Raw genomic sequence first — 12,184 nt, 5'->3', positions numbered from 1 at the left:
CCATATCGCACAACATTTCCGGTTTGTCATACACTTACTTACAGAGATATAAAACTCTAATATCCACATTTTTTCAAATAGCCATGTTTAAAGTCTTACTTCACTTCAAATTATCCATATGAAAATTGTTCATAAATTTTTTTTTCTTACTCCACTTGAGAGAGAACAAAAAGTTGTATAAGGTTGCATACTTTTGTTTCTTTCATGAAAATATTGCCGGAGATACTGTGTCTCAATGTGGCCAAAAACTCTGGGGTCACTTGTGAAAGCTGTGTTATTGATTCAAACAAATGACTACACCTCTGCAAGTACTAAACTGGTGAGTGCCAAACTTTACTAATGTTTACTAGAAATGTGCAAATGTTTACACAAAATTCCATCAAAGTATGCGATTGTCATGCAGCAAGCTCTAGACCAATTGACATGGAATGATCCTAAAGTAAAACATAACACCCAAGATGAAGTATCTTAGTGCATAATGTAAGTCAATGTGGTGTGCTTCATCTACAAATTTTGACAGATTACTATGTCAAAATTGTGTTTAACTAAGTCAGTGTTAGATCTACAGTACAAAGTTGCATGCAGTCACACATGCACAAACAGAAGAAGCCTGCAAATACTGGTTTTGGGTCTTACATTTTTTGGAATGTAGAGTGGTGTGAAAGATGGCCGAAACATAGCAAGGTCTAAGGTATGTTGAAGGGTGACAGTTTGGATGAGAGTTGGGATAGCAATATCTGAAGGCTTCACTTAATCCAGCACTATTTGGATCAAATACCAAAAAACTACACAAATCACCAGGGCTGCAGTTGATTAGCTTGGCCACTCACAATAGGTAAATGGGCCACTCCAATGCTGTACAATGAGCAGCCACACCAGAGGCTAGCATCTCACCGTTACACGAGCACACAGGAATTAGCAAAGATGCAGTAGCACTACCACAGTTTACTCAAGACATTCCTGCACTCTGCCAAAAGACATTTACAGTGGTGCTATTGTGCACAAAATGATATCTGAAAATGAATTGAGTGGTGAAATGGGATTAATCAAAGTGTTTGATACTGCTTGGTCAACTCAACGAAACTGCCCCTTTTAAGGGTATACGGAATGAGTTTTTCGAAGAAAAAAAATCGATTTTTGGGTAAATGCATATTCGAAAAATTTAGACTCTCCTGTTTAATACCATGTATAAAATATTTGGATGATGTGAATAGAACTATTTTAAATAATTTTTTTAAATAATTTCGACACACGATGTTCCGCGCCTTGTATATGAGACGCGAAATATACCTGATATAGACAGCCTTGCCAGAGATATAATTGAGCACAAGAGAGTTAGCTTTTCTGTTGGCTACACTGCTAGACAGTTGACAATAGATTCTGCACCATTTGTATTGTTTCCTTTGTGAGTACATCCATGTCCCTGTTGTGAAAGTCGTATGTGGAGAAGTCATTGAGTTTTCTTTCCTTCAACATGCCAAGACCTAGTCTGAAGGTATTTAGAAAGCGTGTACATTGGCGCAAGAAAGTAAAGTGTACTAAAAATTCGCCTGATTCATCTTCATCAGTATCTGATGTCCCAGTAGCGACTAACCTCAACACTGGTAGTGATACATTGAGTGATGCTGCTGCCACTACACCGGAAAGTGCTTCAAGAAGAAAACTAGCTGGAATTGAAGAAGAATAGAAGAAACTAAATGCTGGGACTACAACATATGAGGTAATTAACGTCTCTTTATTATCAGACGTTTTGGAGAACAATGTGTGCTGCAAACAATGTGGAAAATGTGGTGTTTCATTGAAAACAAACTTACATGTAGGACTTGCTTGTGAATTAGAGTTGATGTGCAGTTATTTCAAACACAGTGTTACTTTCTTCAATTCCTCACATGTTACTGCAGATACAGGTAAACTATACGATATAAACATTAGACTGGTTTATGGTGTATAGGAAAGGGCAGGGCTGCAGGTGCCATGTTGTGTGGTGTGATGAACCTCCCTCCTCCACCTTCAAAATTTAACAAACACATAATTGCAATAGGCTCTGCTGTAGAAGATGTGGCACAGGAAAACATGAAAGATGCTGTTGAGGAAGCAGTTGTTGAAAATAATAATAGCAGAGACTTGTCCATAGCTTTTGATGGAAGCTGGCAGAAGAGAGGCCACACATCTCTGAATGGTGTAGTAACAGCTACAAGTGTGAACACTGATAAGGTAGTTGATGTGGCAATACTTTCCAAGCATTGCAGATGCAAGGAGAAAATGAAAAATAAACATGAAGAGGAGTGCATGGCAAATTACTATGGGTCAAGTGGTGGTATGGAAGTTGCTGGTGTAAGAAGTATTTATCAACGCTCAGTAAAATGGTACAACGTTAGATACATAAATTATCTTGGAGATGGTGACTCAAAGGCTTTCCAAAAAATTGAGGAACTGAGACCCTATGGTAATGATGTGAAAATTTCCGAACTGGAGTATGTTGGCCATGTTCAGAAAAGGATGGGATCAAGACTTCGACGGCTCAAGGCTAGCATGAAAGGCAAGAAATAGAGCGATGGAAAAACTTTAGATGGGAAAAATAGACTGACAATTGCTACAATAGATCATATTCAGAAGTGCTATGGTCTAGCAATAAGACAGAATACAGCAGATGCAGAATTAATTAGAAGAGCAGTCTGGGCTCTGTTTTTCATACAGCTTCAAACAATGAGAATCCCCAACATGGGCTACGTCCAAAAGGAGACGATAGTTGGTGCAAGTACAACAGAGGCAAGGTAATTAAGAATCAATACAATCACCCTCATCACCTGCCACCTGCCATAATGGATGAAATATAACCAATATTCCGAGACCTCGCAGATATTAGTCTACTAAAGAAATGTCTTCATGGCCGGACTCAAAATCCAAATGAGTATGTGAACCATGTGATATGGAACAGACTACCTAAAACTGTGTTTGTGGGTATAAACACACTTCACTTTGGCATTTATGATGCTCTTTCATCATTCAATCAGGGCAATATAACAAAATGCAAAGTTCTGCAGAAGTTGGGGCTCTATGCAGGACTATGAACTGCCGCAGCTATGCTTTGTTTGGAGAAGGAACGGCTCAGGTCTTCAGATAATGCCATAAAAGTATATTCAAAGATGGCTAGACAGCATAGCAGAGCCATCAAGAGGAAGCTGTTGGACGATTCTGATGATACAAGCTATGGAGCAGGCTTGTACTGAAGTAAAAACTTTGAAGCTAATTTCTCGTAACTTTAGTTTTTTTTGTGTATAAGGTACATTTTCTCAAGGCCTATTTATAGTAGAAAGATGAAATTTTCTGTAGTTGTTCGTTAAGACCTTCTAATATATCTGAATTAAAAGATATGTGGAATTATTTTTGTATTAATGGATGTAAATTTTAAAATACTTGTTACAAAATTCAAATTTACAAAAAATAAAATATCTGAAAAACTATACATTATTTTTTCAAAATTAATAATTCAGCATAAAAGTAGAACATATCTCTGCATTCTGTGAAAAAAAAAATCAAGAGTATCGTCCAAATAACAAATGAGAAAATGTTCCTAACTTTTAGCTAAATTTAACATTGTAAGCATAGGGCGTTCTGTATACCCTTAAACTAGACCTCAGGCTACATTATAGATCAGTATATTACCATGTCTAAAATTATGTATTCGTATTTGTTGGCTTCATCAACTCAACCAAACTTTCACCTCTCAACCTTGCTTGGACCTCAGAGCTATGTTAATGATTAGTTTATCACTTCAACCTACATTCCAAAAACCAACATAGGCACAAAAGAAACTATCAGCATTCAAAAAGAACATATGACATCAAACACCTCATCAATTATATTACAGGATGAAGCTGACACCCAGTGTCAGAAGGTTCATATGAGCTCTCGAATGAACTTACATGGGCTCCACCAGTCACACTTAAAGTGAAAGAGTTAATTAACATTTTTAAAATGACCACACATTATATATACTTATCCCCAGCATTAGTCATTTTACTTATGTGTCAGACTACAAAAACAGAGTGTTCTGATGAGCAATAACACACCTAATAAATGTACATCCACTACAATTAAGTCAATCCCTTTTGAGGAAACATATCAGAACAAACACACATTTCATCCACTGTCGTCTGCATACTTATGGTCTGTGGGAAGGTGTCTTTGATTGAATAATGTTTATGTAGGATGAACAGCACCTTCCAGGTTGTTCTGTACATAGCCATTTTCAGCACACCAAAGGAAACCACAAGCAGGGTACATTAAGGCATTTGATTGCTTCCATACAAATCTCAACATCCAACAACCATATTTTGGTTGTTGCAGCTTTCCTGGTGGACGTTCTGTAACCCTTCATCCCACCTGTAACTGTGCCTGGCTAACTCAGGGAGTACTATAATGGACATGGCCCCCAACATGTTACTTCAATATTATGTACTGCATGTGAAATAATGCCAAGAGGCATGTGTACACATTGGATTCTACCGCACGTAATCACATGTTTAAAAGTCATGGATCGATGTGGTTCCACAAGGACTTTCTATACTTTAGCACGATTCCATTATCAACTTCATATTGAACGTGGATTCGTAGTGTTGTAATGTATTTCAGTGCTTGAACATTCCGTAACGTTACGACTGACCTAAGTCACACCAAATCGGACATAAAAAGATGCTTTGGAGATATTTTTATTGCGCTGTTGACACGAAATGACATATTTTCGACGCTAACATGTTTAAATATGAAAACGAATTATGAGTAGTGTGTACTGAAGTGCGAAAGCTTACCTTATTTCTACTTCACTTTTATCGCTTGCCGCTTCATGAAGAACTTCTCCAATTGCATCGTACAGTTCTGTGCCATCTTCGAAATCGTCTGCACTGCTTGACAAAATTCCTGCATGGGGATTAAAAATGAGAAAATACAAATCAACAGTAAGATTACGGAGCACAAAATCAGTTTTTCAAAGTCCATTGTACCGTATTGGCCTAAGTTTAAGGTAAGTTAAGTGATCGATTCAGATTAGGCAGGTTTATTTTATATATTACATACTTCACTACTAAATACGATTTCCAAAATTCAAATGAGTAAAAAAACTCTTGCTATATAGAAATAATAGTTCTGTGCAGCTAAATTGATTGCAAAACAATATTACATTATGTACTCTTATTCAGTACACTACCTTCCACATACTGATACAACTCGTCATCAATTGTCGGGAATTGAGATTTAATATATTCACCGCTGGTTGCTGCCATTATTCCATTAATACTATTTCTCGTACCCGCAATCCCTCACGGCTTTTGACAACACTCACACTAGCGTAACTTCATCACCATCAAAGACCTTCGCAAGAAATCAACAAAATTGGAGGGTAATTTTTATATTATGGCTGTGCAATTAAGCAAACCAAGTTAACCGTGTAATGTTGCGCTTTTTAATTGCGTTTTTGGAATTGCGATCTTAAGCGTATTCTTCGCGATTGTAAGACTCAATGCAAATGAAACATTTTATGGTATATGCCAATCGAATAAAAAGTCGGTGGAGATCTCTGAAAAAAACCGCCACGAGATCTTTGCGGTACAGTAATGACACACGTGGAGATCTTTGGTGTGCGGAGTTTGCTAGTGATGGTGCATATACACCGGTGTTTACCGTGAGGAGAAAACTTAAGACATCAACACGAAGAGGTCTATCAGAAATTGTGCGATGGCTGCTGTGGATTTGACTCGCTTCTTGCCTGATATAAGGATTCCATCCCACGGAGATAAGATATACAAAGACGAGTGCGTGTTCTCCTTTGATACTCCAGTGAGTAACTTCGCGCTCTGTGTATGCCACATTCTTCAACTTGTTCTCTGTGACATTTTGCACATTTCAGCGAGTTGCAAATATATGTTGAACAAGTAACGAGCACATTTACATTTGTGGAAGTAGCCTAAATAGTGGAAAGTATGTAAACATGCCATTCACTTGAGTGCTCAATATGATATGCCATTAAAAAAAAGGAAGTCTTCCTTTTCCATGAAACATTTTCTTTTTACTCGTACCAAACAGAAGTATTTCGTTTTTATGAAAGGACCATTATTAAAGTAAAAAGTTTTCGGGATTTATTCTTGTATTAGGTCCTCCTGATGTGTGTAAACACTGTCATAATTTACAGTACGAGTGTCTTATTTGGCTTTCGTGGCTATGAACTTCAATTTTCCCTGTACTAGCAAGACAGATAAGGTTGCGAACACTTTAAAATACATTCCATTGCATGTACTACAAATCTGAACCTTTAAATATTGTTGAGTCATGTTTTGGGAGACACTGTTCGCTTTTCTCCCTGTAACAAGCCTTTTGCACAGTGTGAAGTATACTGTAGGGTAATTTACATATTGTACTACTACTGTTAAGGGATAAGTTGAAGAAAGACAAACATACATTTAGGCCTTTAGCATTTGTAGCTGTAGAGAGAGCCTTTGACAGTGTCAACTGGCCTACACTCATTAAAATTTTGAAGGTAGCATGGATGAAATACAGGAGAGTGAAAGGTTATTTACTACTTGTACATCAACCAGACTGCAGCTGCAAAGTTAAGAGTCAAAGGACATGAAAGGGAAGCAGTAGTTGAGAATGTAGTTTATTCGTCTCATAATGTACAGTGACAAATCAAAGATTTTTGTACAGGAAACACGTCAGATGTCAAGGGAGTGACACGGTTGTAGCTTATCCCCAATGTTATTCAGTCTGTACTTTGTGCAAGGTCAATAGAGGTGTTACTGTATTCTCAAACCTATGAGTGATTATGTTCACTGCCATTGATACCAGTTACCTGGGAGCTTGTCAGTTATAACAAACAGAACATTGCACTGTTGGAACAATTTACGGCATCTGCCTCTTACAATTCAGGAGCCGTTCCCTTAAATTGGGGGGGGGGGGGTGGTTGCTGATACCAGTGTTGAGAACTCGTTTGAGATGGATGCATTTCAGGCATTTGGATTTTCTATCACCAACACAGTTCACCCTTTGTCCAATCAGGTACCATATTCTTAATTGGAAACATTGCACAAGGAGTTTTTGGACTTGTTTTCTGAATATATAGGGTGTGCTTAGAATTTTTCTGCCAGTTTTTGCCATGCACATCCTGTTCCGGTCACCCTGAAAGATCAAGTGAAAGCATAATTGAACAGACTTCAATCTCTAGGGGTGGTGCAACCTGTTATGGTTAGTGAATGGTTGTCTCCACTGGTTATAGTTTGGAAGACATCAGGAAAACTTCGCTGCTGTGGTGACTTCAGTACCACAGTCAATGTGCAGTCAATCATGTACACGTGTCCTCTCCCATGCCAGGAGGAACTATTGGTGAAAATATCGGTTGGCCAATACTTTCCTAAAATTGATTTTTCTGAAGTGTATCTGCAGGTTCCTGTGGACGAAGAGTCTCAGTGAGTTCTGGTTTTGAATACTCTTTTTGGCCTCTGTCAATATTTGCACCTTCCTTTTGGTGTGGCTAACACCCCTGCTATTGTCCAGTGATTTTTAAAGCAATTGACTATGCCTGTTCCAGATTGCATTTATTATCTCTATGATGTTGTCTTGGACTTCTCCACAGCCAATCACGTCAAAAATTTGCACACTATGTTTTCTGTCGTACAGTCTGCAGGCTTTCGGTGTAACCTTGTGAAATCTCAGTGTTTTTCCAACCTTCTGTTATTTATTTGGGGTTTGAGGACTTGCTGGATTGGCTTCACTCTCTGCCAGCCCACATCTCTGCTGTTATGTCCATGCCTCGCCCCTCATCCATGAAGAAGCTTCAGGCCTTCCTAGGGAAGGTAGCGTACTTCCATAAATTCCTGCCAAGGGCAGCCACATTGGCCCCCCTTTTTTCCAGTTTTTCAATTTGGTCTTACCTTTTATGCCTTAACTGTGTTTCTTTGCTCATCATTTGACTCCCCTGACTAGATCCGTCCACTTTTAGCAGACCCTTTTTCTTCTGTGACTCACTTCAGAATCATAGGACTGCTGACCTCACCATTTGGTGCAATATCCCCCCTCAATTAATCAGTCAATCAGTTTTTCACTCAGCCTTTCCATTGGATGATTTTCTTGGTGCTGATCATGCTTGGTTTTGGTTGGTTGGTTGGTTGGTTTGGAGGGAGGAGACCAGTCAGCGAGGTCATCAGTCTCATCGGACCAGGGAAGGATGACGAAGGAAGTTGGTCATGCCCTTTCAAATGAACCATCCCAGCGTTTGCCTGAAGCGATTTAGGGAAATCACGGAAAACCTAAATCAGGATGGCCAGATACGGGATTGAACCGGCATCCTCCCGAATGGTTTTGAATTGTGATTTTGAACGTTTTTTTCTGGCATTTCATACAACTTTTCATCCAGCATTACATGGTCCTCGTTGTTGGGTTTGTGTATCTTTCCTCTTCCAAACTGTACACACCGAGCGAGGTGGTGCAGTGGTTAGCACACTGGACTTGCATTCGGGAGCACAGCAGCTCAATCCCGGGTCCAACCATCCTGATTTAGGTTTTCTGTGATTTCCCTAAATCACTACAGGCAAATGCCGGGATGGTTCCGTTGAAAGGGCACAGCCGACTTACTCCCTAATCCGATGAGACCGATGACCTCGCTGTTTGGTCTCTTCCGCCGAACCAACCCAACCCATCGTCGTCCAAACTGTACAGAAGTGCAGACTGTGTGTAAGGTTGCCCAGTGTGGTATACATTCAGTTTTTTGTGCTTTTCTATCTTTGCATCATTCCTTTCTGGCAAAAGTAACACACCCAAAACCCAACACAGTAGCCATCCTGTTGCGGGGGAGTCTAGTACCAGTACTCTGATAGCCCCCCTTGACCATGCAGGGATCACAATATTGGTGCCTGAGCTGCAAATTCCTTGTGTATGCGAAGTAGTATGTGCCCATTGTGGCAGGGGCATGGAGACTCCAAGCAACAGTTATCCGGTCAGGTAGTTGGAAAGCCCTCGTTTGAAGGGAGAAACACCAAGATGCAGATGACTCGCGAATGGAATGGATTAAACTTTTGTCTACTGGGAGCCTCAAGGCCCCAGAAATCTCTTTCAAAGGGAACAGTTGCTACAATGTGTAGATAGATAATTCCAAATTGTTTGTTTTCCTGGCTATGCTGTGGGAGGTGCCTAGGGCTCAGGTACAAGGAGAGAGATACTCCCCACAATACTTAGTTTGCGCTAGGATTGACAGGGATTCCTTTTTGGCCACAAAGCCATTATTCTTTGCTGAACAACTCTATGGACAGATTTGTGAAAGTAGCAGCAATTTCAAAAGTGAAAAGCGAATCATTCCTGATTAGAAGGATATCCTCTGCTTGGTTGTGTGCACTCCTCACCAGTGGCAATCTGGTTGACATTCCTCCCCCCCCCCCCCTCCCTCCCCCCACCCATAGCAGTCTTAATACGTATAGGTTACCATCTTCCTCTGTCACTTTCTACTGACCAGTAACGAGTTACATGCCAATTTGGAGGAGCGGGGTGTAAATTTCATCCAGCCTGTGCAGTGGGACGAAAGGACAGTAGCGTTGATATTAGGGCCTTCATCTTGGCCTTTGAAGGTAACTCATTACCTGAAATGGTCAAGGTGATGGTTTATCGATGCAATGTGGAATGCTGTCCCCCCTTCCATGCCATGCTTCAAATCACGAGATATGAGCACGTCTTCACATTGTAATGCTAACCCTGTCTATAGGGATTGTGGACATCAGTTGCATAAGAATGCTCATTGCACCCCTCCCCATTGGTGTCAGCTGTGGGAAGCACCATTCCCCATGTTCACGAGACTGTACCATCTCCCAGAGAAAAAAAAAAAAAAAAAACCCAAGTATAAAAGACCCTTGAGCGACTCGTATATCAAGAGGCCAATAAGCAATATGTCCATTTGCGTCTCATACATATGATGATGACACTAGCTACAGCTACAATGCCATCCTCTCTAGTGACAGTACCCTTTCCCTTTGTGCCTCCTACTTCAGGCCCTTGGAGCCATCTGACGACTCCCTTGTTGTGGGGAGCTGCCTCCTAATGTTCCTACAACCCATTATGAGAGTTTGACACTCCACTTTCTGGGGTCCTCAACCCTGAGCCAGAGCATCAACACCCTCTTCAGGCACCTCACACAATGGAGGGATCCCTTGGAACACTCCCTTCCCAGGATTTTGCTGATCAGCAACCGGATTCCAGCCAGTGGCTGAATGAGCCACATATTGCTGGTCATAGGGCATGTTTTTCCTTCTTTGTCTGCTTTATCCATGATGGTGGTTTCTACTCCTCTCTGTGAGGTAGGGCACATTATTGGCCTCATTGGCTGCTTGAGGGATTGGAGGACTGCCCCCCCCCCCCCCCCCCCCTCCCGCCCATCACCTGCTCTGACCCTGGGGGCCCAAAGTTGCCCTTGCTCAGTGGTCCAACATGGCTCTTGCCCTTCCCTCCCCTCCTTTTGAATTCTTATTTCTTTATTTCTGTCATTTGTTTACTGTCTCACTGTCATTGTTCTCTTTCTTGAGATTTGATCAATTTGTTTCTAGTTTGCTTGTTGTAATTGGGACAGGGGACAGTGAGGAAACACCGGTCGGGAGTAGTGGGTGTGTCCTGGGGGCCTCCAACTGATTCCTGGATAGAGAAACACTCTCATCTTCACTCTCTTACAGTTTTCTCACTTCTACTTGCATCTTTCTCTTGGTTTTATTGATCCACTATTACAGTAAGATTCAACCGGGTTTATCTTTTGTGTCCTTTCTCCTAGAGGACTGTGCGCCACTTGACACATATGGGATTGAAGAACTGATGATCTCATAGTTTTATCTGTTTAATCCCATCAATCCACCCACCTCTCAATACTGTGAGGATTTGCCAGAAGGGAAACGTGTTCCATGTTAAACTGTAGATCGGTTCTTACCAGTTGGATAAAGGTTAGGGAAAAGCAAGTTACCAAAATGACTTACAAATGGTGTGTTCTGGTTGTTGAGTTGTTGTTGTGGTCTTCAGTCCAAAGACTGGTTTGATGCAGCTCTCCAAGCTGCTCTATCCTGTGCAAGCATCTCCAAGTCATGACTACAACCTACATCCTTGTGAATGTGCTTAATGTATTCATCTCCTGGTCTCCTTTTATAGTTTTTACCCATCATGCTTCTTTCCAGTACTAAACTACTAATCTCTTGATGCCTCAGAATGTGTCCTACCAACCGATCCCTTCTTCTAGTCAAGGTGCATCGCAAATTCATCTTCTCACCATTTCTATTCAGTACCTCCTCATTAGTTATGTGATCTACCCATCTAATTTTCAGGATTCTTCTGTATCACCACATTTCAGAAGCTTCTATTTTCTTCTTGTCTAAACTGTTTATCGTCCATGTTTTGCTTCCATACATGTGTACACCCAATACAAATACTTTCAGAAAGGACTTCCTGACACTTAAATCTATAATCGGTGTTAACAAATTTCTCTTTGTCAGTAATGCTTTACTTGCTATTGCCAGTCTACATTTTACCAGGTGTACCGGTATGAATGAGCATTTTTTTTTTTTTGTTAAAATGAAACACTAATTTTGAACTGGAAAGTAAAAACATTTTATTCAAAGTACTGACCATTGCTTTCTATACATTTTGACCACCTTTCTGGCAATATGTGAATACCATGACAATAGAAATGTTCGTCTTTTGAAACAAACCAATCAGACACCCAATTTTCGACTTCTTCGTAGGAATCGAAGTGTTCCTCAGCCAATGCGTGTCCCATTGATGACAACAAACGGTAGTCGGAAGGGGCCAAGTCTGGTGAATACGGTGGGGGGGGGGGGGGGGTGTAGCAGCTCCAAGCCAAGTGTTTTGATTGTATTCTGATCCAGTTTTGCTGTGTGTGCAAGTGCATTGTCATGTAAAAAAATTACTTTGTCATGTCTTCTGGCCCATTCTGGTCTTTTTTCGATCAGTGCATAGTTCAAATTGATCATTTGTTGTCTGTAGCGATTAGTATTCACAGTTTCACCTGGTTTTAGAAGCTCATGGTACACCACACCTTTCTGATCCCGCCAAATACAGAGCATTGTCTTCTTGTCAAATCAATCTGCTTTTGCAGTCGATGTTGATCGTTGTCCCGGATTAACCCATGATTTTTCCCGTTTAGGATTCTTAA

General features: G+C 40.6%; 2 protein-coding genes across 2 annotated transcripts in view; one reads left to right on the top strand and one right to left on the bottom strand.

Moving 5' to 3' along the window:
• LOC126473895 (ATP-binding cassette sub-family F member 3) overlaps positions 1-5,375 on the bottom strand; it is a 110,542-nt gene extending 105,167 nt beyond the window's left edge. The window contains exons 1-2 of the mRNA XM_050101235.1: positions 5,207-5,375; positions 4,812-4,920 (exon numbers count right to left, since the gene is read on the bottom strand). Of these exons, the coding sequence (XP_049957192.1) occupies positions 4,812-4,920; positions 5,207-5,282 (185 nt within the window). The 5' untranslated portion in view covers positions 5,283-5,375. The remainder of the gene's footprint in view (positions 1-4,811; positions 4,921-5,206) is intronic.
• Positions 5,376-5,614: 239 nt separating this feature from the next.
• LOC126473894 (ubiquitin carboxyl-terminal hydrolase 5) overlaps positions 5,615-12,184 on the top strand; it is a 165,520-nt gene continuing 158,950 nt past the window's right edge. Inside the window, exon 1 of the mRNA XM_050101234.1 lies at positions 5,615-5,835. Within this exon, the coding sequence (XP_049957191.1) occupies positions 5,734-5,835 (102 nt within the window). The 5' untranslated portion in view covers positions 5,615-5,733. The remainder of the gene's footprint in view (positions 5,836-12,184) is intronic.

This window comes from Schistocerca serialis, chromosome 4 (assembly GCF_023864345.2).
Source record: "Schistocerca serialis cubense isolate TAMUIC-IGC-003099 chromosome 4, iqSchSeri2.2, whole genome shotgun sequence".
NCBI lineage: Eukaryota > Metazoa > Arthropoda > Insecta > Orthoptera > Acrididae > Schistocerca > Schistocerca serialis.
This window is presented reverse-complemented; position numbering and strand designations above follow the sequence as displayed.